The 19,192-nt window shown below is 36.9% G+C and overlaps 1 protein-coding gene across 2 annotated transcripts in view; it reads left to right on the top strand.

Moving 5' to 3' along the window:
• The window catches only part of LOC122811888 (delta-like protein 1), a 540,266-nt gene that overhangs the window by 314,001 nt on the left and 207,073 nt on the right, over positions 1–19,192 (top strand). For both annotated transcript variants that reach the window (XM_044084029.1, XM_044084030.1), the window contains exon 7: positions 15,682–15,777. In XM_044084029.1, the coding sequence (XP_043939964.1) occupies positions 15,682–15,777 (96 nt within the window). The remainder of the gene's footprint in view (positions 1–15,681; positions 15,778–19,192) is intronic.

Below are 19,192 nucleotides of genomic sequence, written 5' to 3' on the forward strand. Positions count from 1 at the left end.
AACACATATTCTTGCTGCTTTAACAAGAAGATTGTTAAATTACTGTGCACATGGAAGGGTAAATTTATATGAAATTAAATGATGAAAGCTGTTTAATTTGGAATTACTAGAATTCAATAGACCACAAAATAATTTGTTTTATCATTGGGAATCTCCTTTATTTCCAAACAATCTGGATTTGCTAATTGTTGCTGCTGCTTTGAAAAAAGAAAGAACTAGCTGATCATATTTTTTCCTTGATGACTTACAAAATGGTGTCATGGAAGTTAATACTATGACTTAATAATACCTCTCAATATCTGTATAACTCTGTCCCAACCACTTATACGTATTTTCTTCGTAAACTTTTCATACATTACACCATACCTATATAAGGACAACCCTCACCTTTACCCCATATATAGACTGATTAACTACATTACAATGTGCAGATGACTCCACACTCATAGGCACAGCTGAAGACATTGCAAATCTCTAAAAAATTACTCAGTGAACTTTAACAGCCACTGAAACATGGCTCTATAACTCACAACTCATGCTCAATCCAAAAAGAAACAAACTCCCCCACCAACCAAAACCCTCTCTCAGGAAAATAAATAAAATCCTGTTTCTTAATAATATAACCATTGAAGTCACTTCTCATAGCAAATTATTAGAGATGATAGTGGATAGTAATGTTAAATTTGACCTGCATATTCAAAATTGCATAAAAAAAATCAACAAAAACAAGGCATGCTTTATAGAGCCAAACCTTTCTCACCAATGCAACTAAATCTACACTTGTCACTACTTACCTCGTCCACACACTACTTCATGGCACTCCCGTACTTACTAACCTCCAGGCATCACAAAAATCAAAACTTGAAGAATGCTACAATAAGGTGGCTAAATTTGCAGCAAATACCCCTTTCAGAACTCACCACTGTCTAGCACTAAAAAGCATACATTGGTTTGATTTACTCCATCAGCTAATATACACAGGTTCTTATCACCTATAAAAATGATCCAGCATCCATCTGTTTGTGACACACTAAATGCCATTATACACAATTATGTTCCCAATTGATCTTTATGATTCAATGACCAAAACCTCTTGTCTGTCCACAAACCCATCAAAACTGCTGGGCCCTGTCAATACTCATACCATGTTGCTAAGGCCTGGAACCCCTTACCTGTATCCATCAGGTCAGTATATTCCCTTCAGTACTTTAAAACCATTCTGAAAGACAACCTAGTTAAAATGTGTCTCTCTTCTTGCTCAACCCCAGGACAAATTATATCCTTAAATATAAACAAGTACCTATTTATACCTTACACCTCCTTATTCGCCCTTCTTCATTTACCTCTTTATGCCAATCCATTTCTTTCCTGCCTCTCTTTCTAAATATGCCATAACTCAGTTTTTGTCTTGCTTCGTGTTGTGATTTCTGTTTACATTATACCAACATACCTTTGATGTCTCTATATACTGGTTAAACTTTCTCTAAATATTAAAACATTGTCATATAAATGGTATCTGCTTTTTCACATCATTCTTAATTTGGTATAATTATTTAAACTGTAGATGTTTTGTATTATTTCTGAAGACTTCAAATTTGTTGCCTTGAAATGTTTTTGTAATACTTTGCAGCTTTTTTGCATGGGCCTCTGCTGAAAGTGGGCACCTACCCTGATGTACTGTCCTGGTAATCAAATATCAACAAATAAATAAATACATAAATAAATAAATGTTTGTGTCATTTACAGGCACTACTTTAGAAGGCTGTCATAACACTGTGTTTTTAAAGTGAGCCAGCCATATATGTTCACTAAATATTTGAAAGATAACTATTCTTTGAAGGTAGATCAAGAAGAGATAACCTTATTATGGGTCCTTGGTGAGGACTACCAACTTAATAACTTTGAAAAATTAATTCAAGAAAGTGTTGCCCTAAAAGCAGGTTCTGCCAAGGCATTACTTACTTATATGTTATTGCTAGAAATTGTCCCCCACCTCCCACAAAAACAACCCGCACAGTTTTTGTAAAACATCTCACTGCAGCTCACATATTTTATGCTCCACGTGTAATCAGGAAGCAGAAACTGATATATTGAAAAGGGATTTAACTTTAAAACAACTGATGACCTACCTAAACAAGAATGGAAAGATTCAGTATTGTACCGGACATTCAGCTCCTGGAACAATATGATAACAGATTCAAAATGTCCTGTATGTCACTGGTCACCTTAGCTTGCATCAAATCTAGAAACAAAGAACAGTTTTTAAAAATGTATAAAGAGTTAACATAAAGGTTTGGCGTTGTTATTTTCTTGGCATTTGCAATTTCTTTTTAAATATACATTTACACTTATATAGCTGTTCACTTTGCTTTGAACACCTTTTTGCACTGGAACTTTTTATGTGGCCCACAGGTGCAAGTACTAATGCACTCCACCATTTGAAGTACTTGCTCTTACATGGTTTTTGCTTTTAATTAAATTTCTCCTTGTTTATTTTCAGTAAACTACAAGTTATAGAACACGGGAATGAGTCTTGTAGTCTGTTGCTTTTAACTAATTCATATTATATGCCAGTTTCAATTGCGGTTATGCCTTCTCATTAAAACTGAGGCTTTAATTTAAAATATATTTGCTAATGAAAGCGAATAGTTAAAGAAACTGTGTTCCACATCTGTCAGGCTTCCATGTCAATCAACCTTGCTTAATTTAATGTTTATATAAACAGTTGTTGTCAAATGCTGCTCTCTGCTATGGGTATGAAAGACTCTCAGAAGAAAACTAATGCATTGGGTGTCATGTGGGTGGTTTCAGAAACACTGTAGGTCCCTATCATACCGTTAACATACTGTAGAATACTACATATTCACTTCTGAATATAGATTTGTACTTCAATGAATGTTAAATATCTCCATTTCCACTTTTTCCCCAGTTTTTGCAATTTGGGCAGGGCTTTTTGTAAAATAGATGTATTTTCCAAAGTACGCACATGAAAGTTATTCTGAATTCTGGGAAAACGAAAGAAATCTTGTGAAATGTTTTTGAGAGAACTTGGTCAATGAGTCAGAATGTGCAGTATTGTAATACTTATGTGAATATATATGGCTTGCTCGTAAACTCCAGAAAAATAGAAATAAGGTTGGATATATGTGTACATCTTTGTCTAAATTTTTGTTTAATCATTTAAGTACCTGTCCGCATTTGTGCTTGTTTCCCACTTTTCCTGTAACTAGTCTAGTACAGATACAGATATGCTGTATCTAGGACTGTTTGTAAGCTTCTGAGCCCCCCAAGCCTTTCTGTGTCGGAGGGACGCCTTCTAGCTTGTCAGTGGGAGTGGTAAGCAGTAGGTAGCTGATCTACAACAAGAGGAGTGGTGTCTGGCCCAGAAATTGTAGTTTATTGGCCATTTGGACAGTTTTTCATCTCTTTCAACTTTCTGGTCTAAAAGCCCGCATTTGCGCTTTTCCAGCCTTTCCTGTAACTAGTCTAGTCCAGTTACAGATTTGATGTATCCAGGAGTGTATGTAAGCTTCTGAGCCCCACCCCCCCCATGCCTTTCTGTTTTGGAAGGAAGCCTTCTAGTTTATCAGTGGGAGTGGTAAGCACTAAAAGGAGTGGTTTCCAGCCCAGAAACTGTAGTTTATTGGCCGTTTGGACAGTTTTTCCATCTCTTTTAACTTTCTGGTTTAAAAGCCAGCATTTGTGCTTGTTTTCCTCCTTTCCTGTAACTAGTCTAGTCCAGATACAGATTTGCTGTACCCAGGACTGTTTGCAAACTTTTGAGCAGTGCCAAAGTTTCCACACCTTTCGGCTCCAGAACTTGGACCGAAGCTCCAAAGGCAGTGGTGTTTTCATATTCATAATGGATGCATACACCTCCAGACTGGTGGCCAAACACAGCACATCAGGAATACTTTAGGTGCAGCTAACACTGGGTAAGACAGCGATTCAGGTTGTAGCCTGCTATAGGTCCTGAACCATGTCTCAAGACTTACACTCCATGTTCCTAAGCACCTTGGAGAATATTAGGGTCCAACCTAACACTGTCATACTGGGGGACTTCAACTACCCCTCCATTAATTGGGAAAACTACTCATGTACCAAAACACTTGCCCAATGTTTCCTGGAATTCATTAATTCCAATGCCCAGGACCAGCTCGTTCTTACCCCCACTAGAGGTAGCAACATCTTTGACCTGGTCATTACTAACATGGGCAACCATTGCTCTACACCAATAGTCAACTCCTCCCTGATTAGATCCTATCACAAACTAATCACTTTGGAACCCCCCACCCCCCACAAAGGTAACCACCATGAAAAACTTCTCCAAAGCTAACTTTGGGCTCCTAAAAACAGAGGTTACTAACTAAACGGTACCCATACAAATGCAGAATAGTTGCATGACTGCAGAATCATACAGCAATGCACTGTACAAACATGTACACAAATGCATGGATCTTGCCGGTTTACATGGATTTGGTCATACAACCAAATGTTGAAAGGGTTTTCTTCGAACTTACATATTCGAAGATTTAGGTGTTGAATGGTTGGAATGTCGTACAAAATTTGGAATAAGACATTTCTGACCACTCTACCACATAAACAAACGCTACCATGGGTCAAAAAGGGGGGATGTTTGGCATTTTGACATAATTGCTTTCGCAATTATGCGGAACTGCCATTCTGCTTTCGAACATGTTTTGTTCAACATTTGGCCGTACGACCAAATCCAAGTAAACCGATTTCACCATACCCAATAGAACCAAGATGCTCTCCTCCAAAAAAAGGAAGCCAATCTGGTGGTCCCCTGCCATAAACAAACTCTGCAGAAGGAGGAAACTGATGTGGAATAAGATGAAGTCCCAAGACTGGAAAACCTCCCTTATCAGCCTCAATAAAAAGTTGTGATCCCTCATCAAATCCTCTAAAGCTATGAAAACAGTATTGCAGCAGATACTAAAGACAACCACAAGGCCTTCTATAGTTATGTAAAAAATCTCCACAGCAATACCCAGATTTTTTCTCAGCTACTGCACAATGGTACCTCCTATACCGAGCCAACATATATTGCCTATATACTGTCCGACAGATTTAGTGCCAACTTTACCCCTCTCTCCCCACCCAAATGACCAATCAGAATACCAGTACATTGCCAGGCACCCAGTATTACTGCTGCACAGGTTAAAACAGCACTGTCCAAGGCCAAGAATACAGCTTCTATGGGACCTGACAATATCCCTGGCTGTGTTCTACATGAACTACAGAGTGAACTGGCACCTCACCTGTGTGCCCTGTTCAATCACAGCCTCACCTCAAGCTTTGTCCCTACTGAATGGTGCACTGCTACACTCACCCCTCTCCACAAGGAGGAGTGACTACAGACCCTGGGAACTATTGCCTTATTAGCCTGACGAGACTAATATGCAAAGCTATGGAATGCATCATCATGGACCTAATAAACAAGGATATAGGGAATCGCTAAACTCTGGATCCCATACAGTTTGGTTTTGTGAAGGGTAGATTATGCCTGCTCAACTTGGTCGACTTCATTGAGTCAGTCACCAGAGCTGTGGATGAAGGCAAGGTGGTTCATACAGCCTACCTTGATCTGGCCAAGGCCTTTGATACCATTCCCCACTCAGGAATCATAGAAAAACTCACTAAGCTAGGCATCAATCCCTATATCACCAGGTGGGTTTCAAACTGGCTCACAGATAGAACCCACAGTGTGAAAGTAGCTGACTCCAAGTCAAACTGCCGACCAGTCATGAGTGGAGTCCCACAGGGTTCAGTCCTGGATCCTCTCCTGTTTGGTATCTACTTCTCTAAAGTCCAGGTCAACATGAAGGGACTCTGGCTGACAAAATTTGCAGATGATTGCAAGTTGGGAGCTATTATTAACTCCCCAAGTGATGTTGACATCCTACAGAAAGGTCTCACTGAGATCAACGACTGGTGTGAGAACCATGGCCTTAAGCTCAATGTCAAAATATGTGTCGCCATCCCCTTTAAGAAAAACCCGGTTCCCATGAATTACCATATTGATGGTAGTCCACTGAACACAGAAGGCGTTATGCGAGATCTGGGAACACAGGTTGACAGCAACCTCTCTTTTGACCACCACATTGCCACTGTGGTCAGAAAGTCCTTCTATGTGGCACATCTCATTACTAAGGTTTTTGCATCCAGGAAGAAAGAGGTCATTGTCTCCCTCTACTCTTCCCTCATTAGGCCAGTCATTGAGTACAATACCCCATTTGGTATGTACCTCACTAGACACCTGCAACAACTGGAGAGGCTGCAAAAGTACCTCACAAAGAGGATCGTAGGCCATAAACACCTGTCCTATATGCACAGATTAAAAAAACTCCAACTATTCTCTGTCTCATATCAGCTACTAAGAGTTGATCTCTGCTTCACTTACAAAGCCATGTCTGAGCCAGCTCTCTTAGAAATGCTGCATCTAAAGAAATCCCAATTCCTCCGCACTACACACTCCAGAGACCTCAGTCTCATTACCACAATCAACAGAATGTGCTGGAGGGACAGATTGATAACACAGAGACTGCCCATGCTATGGAATAGACTTCCCATACATGTCGAACAGAGCACCTTACTGGCCCTCTTGAAGAGAAATCTTGAAGTGTGGATGGGAAAGAGAAAATTCACCCCAGGGATCACTCCAGTGTCTCTACTCGACTTAGGCACTGGGAACTAAGGTTGGGTGGCACAATGCCAGTTTAATCCTATGGGCTAGGCTTGTAAAGGCACCAGGGCCATTAGCCTAGAACACACCTATGAACCTATGACTGTTAAGGATAACCTCACGTATACAGGTTACACTGCAAGCGATAGCTTAACTATTAATGTTGGTTTATTTATGAACTAATTCAACTATCAGTGCTGTCTTGGGTGTGGTTTATAGGATCAGACCAGGTAGATGGATGAATATATTTAACTGTTCACCTTTGAAAATGACTACTGCCAGTCTGTTTGTCTTGCTCAAAGGAACAAAATTTGATTTAATTTACTGACATATGCTGTCAGTGAAATGTAATTCTTGGAGCTAAATTACGTCATAGGAAGCTGGTTTATATGGTTTTATTTCACTGGGATAGTACTAGTCTATGATTCCCAGATACAGTAGAATACATTACTTTAATATAGATAGTGTTATCGGACAGCAGACTCCTTTGTATTGTTGGTAGTTTTAGCTAATTGTATATCAGATTTAAAAGTCTCCGGCAGCAAGTTAAATCTGTTGGTAACATCTAGCAATTGTTATATAAATCAAGTATTGAGTATGAAAGGTAATTTTTGGCTAGCAAAATCTAGAAGGGGCAATTTTTCCCGAATAGCACTGTACTGATGGGTTAAATCAATAAACATCATGGATGTTATTGTTAGTTAGGTGATCTACAAAGATAGTTGCTATTCCCATTTTGGATGCAGGACAGGTGGTCAAAGTAGCAGTTTGTTGAACTGACTGAGACATGGGGAAAGAGATTGGAGATGCATATGATTGTACACTGTCAGTAACTTTTTCTCGAAGATTGTGGTACAGAAGGGATGAGGAATTTGCTCATTCAGTACTGTTGTGCAATCTTGGAGTGGGTATATTAAAGTAACAGGGGATATGGGGGTGCAGAGAAGCTTCTCCACCTGTAAAATCATGTGTTTCTTGATTTTCCATCTTGTAGATTTTTTTTTTTTTTTTTTTTTACTTTCACTGGTATTTTTTTAAATAACTGTCATTTGAACACTTAGTTTGATATATGTGTAGGACTCTCACACACACACACACACACACACACACACACACACACACACACACACACACACACACACACACACACACACACACACACACACACACAAACACACGCACACACACACACAGTTAATATTCCTGTGGGGCCCATGATGACAACACAAGGTATCTTTTAGATTCTTATAATTAATATGACTTGACTTTAAATTTGTTAGTGGTATAAGGGGTAGGGGTTTCAATCCAACCCAACACTGACATGTTTTATTTGGATGCTGGCTGCACCATTTATCAACTTAATATTAAGGATTCTTTCAGGCCCAAATACTATGGATGCCTGTTTGCCCATAAATGTTAGTAGACTTTGTAAACACTGTTACAGAGCAGAGCAGTTCAGTGGTACCTTGGCTCTAAATAGAACTGACAATTCTTGTTAACTACGCATATTTTGCTGCACATATTTTTATTAGTATTGGGTTTAAGTTGAGGAGGTATGGTTTGGTTGATTAGTTAGGTGATTTATTTGTAGGCAAACCTCAAAACTGTTTTTCTTTTTTGGTTTAGGATCTATGTTGGGAGCCTAGCAATTTGTGGTTTGTTAATGTCATTATCCTATTGATATATACATTGATAATAAAAGGGGGATTTAGATCAATCTATGTAGATAGAATGTACAACACTAAATGTTTTCTAAGTTATATTTGGACAACTCTGGACTATGTATGTGGGATGTCAGATGGATATATTGTCACAATAACTCTGCATGAAAAGACCAATAGTTACCAGTTTCAAAAAAGCAAATAACAGAATTTTCAGTTTTATCCCCAAATGTGTTTGGTCTACATATAATGAACAAAAGGAAGATATTCTGGCACCTATTGTATAACATGAACACCGATGTTTGTCTTACTCAAGAGACCCATATGAGTTCCTCATACTTTGATCCCCTAAAGAAAAATGGGTTACCTACAGCTTTGCATACAGTAAATCTATTAATAATTCTGGATGGCTATCTTAATTAAAAAGAACTTTCCTTTTAGGTGGTACAGACAAAAGAAGACTTGGAGAGTAGATTTATAGTAGACTGTATTAGTTTGCTATTATATCATGGTGTTATATTGGTGTCTATATACATACCTTATTCAGATAAAATTGTTGAAGTGTTATTTTTCACAATATAACAATGTTCAATAAGCCTGACATAACTATAGCAGGGGATGGAATTTACCCTGGGATTACCATTGGATATTAAGGGTCACCATCTGCATACAGCAAGCATGATACTTTATTGCTGTGGGAGTCTATGAACGCTTATGTCCTTTATGACCCGCTGCATGGTTTGTACCCTTATGGATTGGACATTGCTTTTTTTGCTGCTCATCACTGTTTAAGATTAGGGGCAGATTTTTCCTTTCCTCTTTTAGCATGTCTGAGTTCAAATGGTATCTACAGCCATGAGAATTTTCTGATCTTTGCCCAGTTCTTGTTAAAATAATCATTACTTCTGGAAAATAATCATCTTTCAGCTGGAGGTTAATCCCTAACTTCAGTAGCAAGACAGACTTGGTCAAATTGTTTCAAACACATTTTTCTGTTCAACTTGTCAAAGTATTATATTTGACATAAGGTTGATTGCTTTTAAATTAACAGTTAGAGGCATTCTTATTTGGAAGGCAATATATAAAAATGAAAAGAAGAAGAAATCTGAAGGTTAGAAAATCAAATACATTTACTAGACTGGGGATTAAGGACTGACTTTTATGAAAATAATGTTTACTGGATTACTGACATCAGGTAAAGGTTATTCATGCAGATAACCGAGTTCTTTTTGAAATACAGTGAGTGCCAAATACACAGAACTGCCTGCTTTTCTCTCATCTGTCAAGTATACCTGAATTGAATTGAAAAATATCTTCTGAATTTATAATTGCGGGAACATATATACCCATCCTCGTGATATACATAAAGTCTTCTATGACACATATGCAATATTTGTGCTTCTAGTAATTCAGATATAGGCTCAAATTATGTCACAAAATTTTTGAAAACTTTGCTCCAGATACCTTATAAGAAGAGAAAATGTCCTTGCTTAATGAGAGTGTTACTCTTCAGGATTTTTTTTCAACATCATTTCACTCTAAGCTGTATCGAAAACCTACTTTTTCCAACTCTGTTCTGCACTTTGAGAGTGCACATCCTTTTTTCCAGAAAAAAGGCATTGTCAAAGGACAACTCATCAGGGCAAGCAGGATTTGCAGTGGACATGACGACTACATGGCAGAGGTCAGGTTTTTGGAAAGTCTGTTCTTAGAAAGGGGCTATCCTCTGGACCTCTTCAAAAGCCTGGTCGAGGAGGTAAATTCCAAAAGAGGAACTGTCTATCCACCCCTTCTGGGTAAGGGAACGGGCATACCAGCCAGCTCTGTTCCCGTTATCAACAATGAATTTAAGAACAGTTTTATCTACACCTACTCTTTGCACTCAAGGGAAATGGAGGAATCTGTAAGAAAGTACTGGCCTGTACTTGCCCTCTTTGAAGAGTTTAAGGGGCTATTGCCTGACCAACCTTCATTTGTAAGGAGAAGGGGTACCAATCTCAAGGAAATGTTTGAGAAAAAGCAGAACATTACAAGGAAAACTAACCCAGCAAGAAAGGGAACATTTAAATGTGGGGCATGTAGCCAATGCCATGCCATCTTGGAAGAAAAAAGTATCACCATTCCATCCAGAAGGTTTAAAATCTACCCCACAGGCCATTTCACATGTGGTAGCAAGGGGTGGTCTATTTAGGCTTCTGCACCACATGCAGCAGTTTCTATGTAGGCAAAACGGAAAGGGAATTCCATAGCGGATATACGAGCATTTTTATGATATAAACAAAAGAAGGAAACCAACGCTTTTATAAGCACTCCTGACCTGTCCAAACATAAAACTAAAATTTATGGTACTGGAGCAAGTTAAGCCTGATGCCAGGGGGGGTGATTGGGAATCAACTTTAGAATATCGAGAACTCCTCTGGCAATTAAAGTTAGATGCTGGGAGACCCCCTGGGCTTAACGGTTTGATCAGTATCAAGCCGCTATTGAAACTAAGAAGGGCAAGACTTTAGTTTGACATTTCCCACACAATTACTTATGGCAAGTACTCATACACATGGGCATGATTTTCACTTAATGCTACACTATACAAAGTCTATGTTAAGGAAAGACCTATTGTACAGCATAGTTTAACTTGGTTAAGATATAGTGTTCTTTTTCCAGCAGGGTTGTCAACAAGACCAAGAAAAGGAAAATATTGTCATACCTATACTAGGCATTAGCCTTATATTATACTTACACGAACAACAGTTGGTATGTCAAGTCACTCCATCTTATCCCAATTTTCAAAAGAAGTGCAACTTTTTGCACAAAGCAAATTTTATTACAAAGTTAAACACTATGGTAACAGTGCACAATGTTTTGTTTATTTTTAAGCTATTAGCATTTTTAGTAGTGACAGATGCATTAATGCATTATTTTAAGCAATCTATTATTTTTTTTATATATTTTGTTTTAAAGGAATTTTTAAGCATGTGGAATAGTGCCCAGTCTCTTTAAAATGTTAATTGGTAGTGCTTTCTAATTAACCTAGGATTTTCAAGGTATATAAGACACCTGATTCAACAGCATGGTGTCACTTGATAAAGCTCAGAATTCCTCTGAGCGAAAGCGCTTGTGTGTTATTATTCTGTGGTTCTGAATAAAGGAATTATTTGAATTCGTTTGGTGCCTACCTGGATTTACTGAATCTGCCTTGGTGAACTTACAACAAGCTGTTCCATTTCCTGGCTGTGTGTGCATTTACTTCCTGGTTTGGTTCTCTGCTGTTTGTTTAACATCATTTCACTGTTAAACCAGATAAAAACACTTAGCTGAGGATTGGCAGCTTTGTAACTTTTTCTTACAGAAAATTCAGACAATATTGTTGCTATATTATTAATAAATCTCATGATATAACTGACAAATACTTAAAACCAGTCTAAGACAATTTGCACTTTTGAAACCCAGGTAAGATCATTTATTTATTCAGGTATTTCATTCTATTTCTCATATTAATTTGGGCATCAACACTGAGTTATCTCTAACTTTCAGTCTGGCATCATGGAAGCCAGGTTACCACAAGGCAACAATATAATCCTAGAAATAATTCTAAAGAAGGAAGATATTCAGGCCATAGAAGTAATCACCAAGTACTTTTTGCCCTTGATGTAAGTAAGCATTTGAATGAGTCCATGCATCCTTTCTTTTTACAGTACTAGAAAAAATATACGTTCCCTGCCAAGTGCATCTGTACTATAAAGTCCTATATGATTCAGCATCAGTACATCTACAAAAAAAAAAAAAAAACAGCTTTCAAAGTTGATCAGAAGTGTTACTGACATAATGTATGGATTCTCTCTGTCATCTATTACTTTTATCTCTGGAGCCATTATTTGCAGAAATACCTAAGTAACACTGAAATTGAAAGAATAGCATGATAACCTGATCATAAACATTACGTCTTTTGTTGATAATACATTGTTATATTTTCAAAACCCCAGCATAGTCATTCATAGATTATTAGAAATAATAAACAATTACAGCAAATTGTCTATATTTGTGGCATTATCTGTTACACAGGCCTGGATTAGCTGAAATACTTAAAAATACAACATAAATTGGATATCTGCTCTTCTGTTTGCATTAACTTCAATTATGTCATGAGTAAGTAACAAAAATGACTTCATAAATTAGAACAGACATACATTTTGTGTCCTAGCAAGGTTCTCTACAAACAAAATGAATATTTTTTCTTAAAAATTTCTGCTTCTCCAATAACCAACCCTTCTCTATACTATTACATTTCTTTAATCCTGGAAATAAAACTATTTCAAAATTCTTGTTTCAAAATAATGCTATTAGTATCAGACATAAAACTTTTCAGATTTAAAAAACAAAGAAGTTAAGCTCCCAAATCATATAATTTTAAATGCTATTTCTATAACAGTGAAATTGTTTATAATTTATAATGATATTACTTTTTCACAATGTTATAGTCCATTATGGATCACTAAATGTACAGGAAATAAAATAGGGTTAGTCCACAGATCAATCATCTTTTTAGATAAATCCTTAATTTGCTTCACCAAAATTGTATCTTTTCTGAAGCTCTTGATCACGGAAACCTTATTAAGAAAATCAACCTACAGTAGTTAATGGATTTATGATACTACCACATCTGACAGATCATTTATTTATTTATTATTTATTTTATTTTTATTTATTTCAATAATATCCTAATATAGTTAAAATTATCACTTCATTAAACGTCAGCCTTTCCTATGATCCATGATCTTCACCTGTATCACCCAATACTAACAAGTGTATAAACTCTGAGTGCACTACTGAGAGACCATTGGAACATCAACAAAAATTCACTTCTAGGTTCATAGGCTCATACTAGGCTATCTGCCCTAGGGCATTTATAAGCCTAGCCAGAGTGTGTTTGGCTTTCGCCACCCATTTTAAATTAATTTTGCTATGCCCTTTTTCGAGGTTAGTATACTGTGCCTCTGTATAACAGTGACACAGAAGTGATACCCGGGGTAAACCTACGATCTCCCATCCACTCATCAAGATTCCTCTTGAAGAGAGTCAATGAGGGACTCTGCCTAACCTGGACTGGGATTTTATTCCAGAGTGAAGGGAGCCTCTGGGTTATGAATCTGTCCCTCCAGCATGTCCTATTTATTTCAGTGCTGAGGTTCAAGTCTCTTGAGCGCGTAGCTCGATGGGATTTGGATTTTCTGAGGTGCAGCATGTCCATTAATTCCGGGTTGGACATAGCTTTATACATCAGGCACAGATCGCCTCTGAGCAGGCGGTATGCCACTGAGTAGAGCTGGAGTTTCTTTAACCGGGCAGCATGTGGCATCTGTTTGAGCCCTTTGATCCTCTTGGTGAGGTACTTTTGGGGTCTTTCCAGTTGCTGCAGGTATCTGGTAAGGTACATCCCAAAAGGGGCATTGTACTCAATTATGGGCCTGATGAGTGATGAGTAAAGAGGCACGATGACCTCCCCTGATCTAGATGTGAATCCCTTCATGATTAGGTGGGCTATATAAAATGTTTTTCTAACCACTTTGGCCATGTGGTTGTCAAATGAGAGACTGCTATCAACTTGGGTCCCCAGGTCCCTAATTACTTCTTCTGTACTTAATGGATTACCACCTATGTGGTAATTTGTGGGCACTTTGTTTTTGCCAAAGAAAAAAAAACTTCTATAATTAAATATGGCTAAATATGTTGTTTACAAATATTCACAATTATTTAACTATGATGCTGCTAAGCTGTAGGTAGTCTCCTCTTGGCCTCAAAAAAAGGAACCCCAATTATCTTTTCGTAAAATTCATTTTAAATTATGTTTACTATTCAGATTTATACACATTGTGTTACTCTGGTCTATGTACTTGAATGAAATCATCTTCATTCCTAATTTGCTGTCTGTCTAGAATAATACCTATAAATGCTTACCTTAATCTAAATGTATACATCAGCAATTTAATTTTTTTGCAAAATCATATTAGCCCCATTACATATGCTGTCATCACTTGAATGTGTACTATGTATGAAAGATTCAAGTTGTTGACTGAATTCATGCTTTTATTGATGTTGTAGGTCTGCTCATCCAATTTGGACCCTTTCAATGGGCAATTTTATTGAATCATCAAGTATTTAAAGTAAGTAAGATAGTAAATGGGATAGTTGTTTGCCAGGAACACCTTTACAGTGGGAGGAAATTGAAGAAAGCTATCTGCTTCATCTAATCTCAGCTTGGGTTATTTATTTATTTTTTGTTACCAAACATTGAGTAAAAGGAGAAGAAATTACAGTGAAACTGTGATGTGACTTCATCACAAGGCATTGATGATTTGTAAAATTCACAGAAATTTGTGAAGAGACTCAGAGAAATTTCCTAACATTTGGAAACACCTTAATGTACTATGTTGTATAAATTAACAGAGGTGTATATTCAGCTCATATGTTGTATTTAAAATTGTAGTTTTTATAGTAATCCATGCTGTCTGTGTCTACTACATGGTCTGCTCTAGTTTTATTGTTTTCATTATGTCTTTGACCAAAGGATCTTTTATTTTTCCTGTCCATGGAGAAATTGCTAACTAGGTGGTTAATGCAATTAAAATATTTTTCTTTGTTACAGGACAAAACATGCGACTGTTGCAAATTAAAGTAATATTTTATTGGCTGTCAACACCACTGTCACATTTATTTTATGTGCACAGCGACTTTTATATTTGTTATTATTGCTAGCATTTGTTGTATGTTGCATTCATGTAAGGCTGTATGTAAAATATTAATGTTTTATGAAATATAATAATTAATCAAATGTTTATTAAAAATAAGCTTTTGCTTTTAACTTTACCTAACATGGGGCCTAATATACCATACTACCTTTCCTCATGACTGCATTGTTTAAATGGAAACCCAAAGGTGTTAGTCAGTTGAGGGGAGTAGGGGTGTTAACCTTTATGACTACATGAAGTCCCTTTACAATTAGGTATCTGTTGCCAATGAATACAGTGGGATACATTCAGATAGGCACTTCCTCTCATAACTGCTCACTTGTTACCTTGTAGCTACAACCTTAATGTTTGACAAAACCAGGCAGGTACCCAGTGTAAAATATTGCTTTGCAAATAAGATTCATAGGGGTTATTTTACTTTATTGTTGGTGAAAGTATGATTGCAAATGGGCCGAATAACATGATTCTATAATGTCAAGATATAGTGGCTACATGGAATGCTATTTTTGATTCTGCACAGTAATGGTTTATCACACCTGAAAAAACAAATTCTGCTTTTGTTTTTAAACAGCTACCTGTCCAACAAAATGCCTGAATGGAGGATGGTGTTCATTTGGGAATGTCTGTCAGTGTCTACCATATTATTATGGAACATTTTGTGAAAAATGTGAGTTGTCTGGCATTTTTTTAAATTATAAAATACCTCAATGTTCTTCTGCTTTAGATTTTTTTGGAACAGGGTTGTTAATTTTTATCTGTGTTCAATGGCGACTTGACATTTTAACTTAGAACTTTAGTGATATTATCTCAGTGGCTCCTGGACAGTTGTAGGAGCACTATTTGTTAGAATGGCCATTGCATTAAAAATCTAGGCATTGCTAAATTTTCAACAGCATTTTTTATGTAAAAAAGTCACTCATGACCCCCCTGCAGTGGGATCAAAAATCACACTGCTGCTTTTCATATAATCCGTTCTAGGATCACTGTACCCTGGGTATATGGAGATATCCCCCTTCCGAGGATCTTCTTGAGGAAACTGCAATTCATAAAGTTAGCTAAAGTATGAAACTTGTGCCTACTGTTAATATCCTGTCTGTCACAGTTGGCCCCCAAGTAATCATCATCATAATCATTATAATCTGCTTTCCCCCATTTTGACAGTGGGACAGAGTGTCACATCAGCTTTAGCCAAAGTGATAAAAATCACATAGAGCCAATGTTTACACCGCTGAGTCTTGCCTATTATTTATGTTTTTAAATATTATGTCTTATACTTCAAAGGTATTGCTTCCTATTACTAAGGTTGTATCTGTTGACACTGCCTAGCCTAACACTGGATAGAGATAAGCCCTATCATCGTCAGTGTTATATCTGACTCTTCTATAATTACATTTTTTTATTATGCTATTAAATTATGATCCAAATTTTGCTTTGCACAGCTATTTCTGACAGATCAGGTATTCTACACACTGAAAGCCTAGAATTTTCCGGCAGATAAAGTCTGTAGTGCTCAACCGCTGTGCTGATTATTCTTTCTTTTTTCTTAAACAAGACACATCTTTATTAAATTATCATGTATTACATAGGCAATCACAGAATTATATAAATTAAAACAAAACCATATTGACATCATTTTAGTGGCAAACATTATACTTCACTTATAATCCATCCAGTCACTGTCAGTCAAACATTACATAGGTTATTCAAATCCTGACTTCTTTTAAACCTTGTTCTTCCCCTGTATATATTGTTCCAACAATTCACATTTATTCCTATATAATTTGCTCCTACCCTTTTCTCTCTTTTGCTTTTCCTGGTTAGGGGTCACCAAAGTGGATCACCAGTCTGCAGATTGATTGGCAGTGGTGTTTTTATGGTGTCAGGTTGCCAGCCCGGTGCCCAACCTTCACAGAAGGTACACACACACACACACACACACACACACACACACACACACACACACACACACACACACACACACACACACACACACACACCTACCTGCATGTCTTTAAATCTCACTTGACTGCAGGAAGGACATGCAGACTACACACAGAAGATGCTCCGGCCAAGAATCGAACAGGAAAACCTCTTACTGTGAGGTGACAATGCTAACCGCTGCACCACTGTGGCCTACCCTTTTCTAAACATCCCAATTCCAGTTGTTTTATCTCTGTTACTGTATTCACTACTTCTAGTAAAGTTGGTCTAGACTTTGATTTCCATTTAATAGTAATTGTTTTTTTGACAACTACCATAATTAGACACAGCAAAGCCTTACTATATCTAGGCAATTCCAATTCTATATCACAGCTCAAAAAATCATGTCCTTAGTTACACAAATTTGCTTACCCTGCATCTCTGACAGAGAGTCTACAGGGAATCTTTAAAGTCTTTTGACTCATTCAACTCCCAGAAAGTATGTTCCCAGTTACTTATTTCTTCCCTATCATACATCCAACATTTGCTGTCTACATGAGGAAAAATTCTTTGGAGTCTAACTGGGGTATAAAAATACCTATGTAAACATTTCCAAGCAAAATCCTAAATCTTGTAGACTTTGTTGTATATTTCAGAGACATACATATATCCCCCATTGTTTAATTGTAAATTCCATATCCAATCTCTCTTCCTAATCCTTTTTAACCTCCTCTGATTGATTCTTATACGTATCATGCAATATTTTGTATGCTGTACTAATTATTCATTTTTTAATAGTAGCTTCTGTTCTAAATTCTACTAAAAACTCTACCAGTCCTGGCCTTTTGTTTAGGAATCCCCTATTTCTTTCTATTGGCCTATACTCTGATATCAATCCTTGATTGCAAAGACAAGCTATAGCTTGCAATCCAAATAAATTCTTGGCCTCTTCCCATTCTATTACCTTTCCCTCTCTAATTATTTGCTCCCAATACGTTGGTTCTTTTAACAATTTTCTCCAATAAATTCCAGCTACCGCTTGCCTATTGTCTGTATCCCTAATTGAAGTCATCCATATTGACAGAATATTCTTTCTCCATTACCGTGTTGACTTAGTTCTTAGAGTTACTTTATGAATATAATATTCTACATGGTTATTGTTATTGTTATTCTCCTTAAGGATCTACATCCAAAATCCCAGTCTCGCCTTGTATCTTGAGCTTCCCCTCCAATTTCATCATTTTTTTCCACTCTAAATTATAGGTTTTTGCTTGTGCTATGAATAGGTGCCTTAATTGTGTAGCTCTGAAATACCTCTTCAAATCGAGTAATCCCAAAGTGCCTTGTCCCTTTAGCTCTTTATTAATTGCTATCTACAACTTCTTCTCTGGTTGGTAAAAATATGCCTGACTTGAGTCTGCTTTATATGGACTTTCATAAAATTTCCAAAATATTTCTAGTACCGCTACAGGATCCTCTTCCTTGCTTTAGGCTTTCTATGCTTGGCATCAGCCCTTTCTGTTTCTATTTCATGAGTCATTGCGCTAAAAGTTTTTGTGCTCTGCCATTATTATCAAAAAACAGTGTCTTAACAGCAATCTTTCTAAACTCATGCATATTATTGAGGTAATCCATGCCGATTATTTCAGTAAGCTGCAGTTGATTTCCGACTCTTGTTCATACCATCCCTCATCTGATGATTTATGCTTCTCCCATGCATTACTTAATGGTTTCATTGTTTTGGAACCTGCTTTATCATTGGAAAGGATGCAACAAAAATTCACTATGTAAAAATGTTTTCTCATGTCTTCTTTGGACTGGTTTTGTTAAAAGAAAATACTTCCTCTTGTGTCCTGAAAGCTACGTATCTTGCATTCACAGACTGTCCTTTATGCATGCCTAATTTTTTTGAACTATGGAACAAACTTGGACAGTTTATATTACCTTAACGTTCTTAAAATGTAAAGATTCATACAGAGCGGATATTAAAAGTTTACACACCTCTGTTAAAATGCCAGGTTTTTGTGATATAAAAAAATGAGACCACAATAAATAATTTCAAAACTTTTCCCACCTTTAATGTGACCTATAACCTGTACAATTCAATTGAAAAACAAACAAATCTGTTAGGGGAAAAAATATAAAAAATAAAAAACATACAA

This window comes from Protopterus annectens, chromosome 9.part0 (genome assembly GCF_019279795.1).
Source record: "Protopterus annectens isolate FY-2018-M chromosome 9.part0, PAN1.0, whole genome shotgun sequence".
NCBI classification, from domain to species: domain Eukaryota; kingdom Metazoa; phylum Chordata; order Ceratodontiformes; family Protopteridae; genus Protopterus; species Protopterus annectens.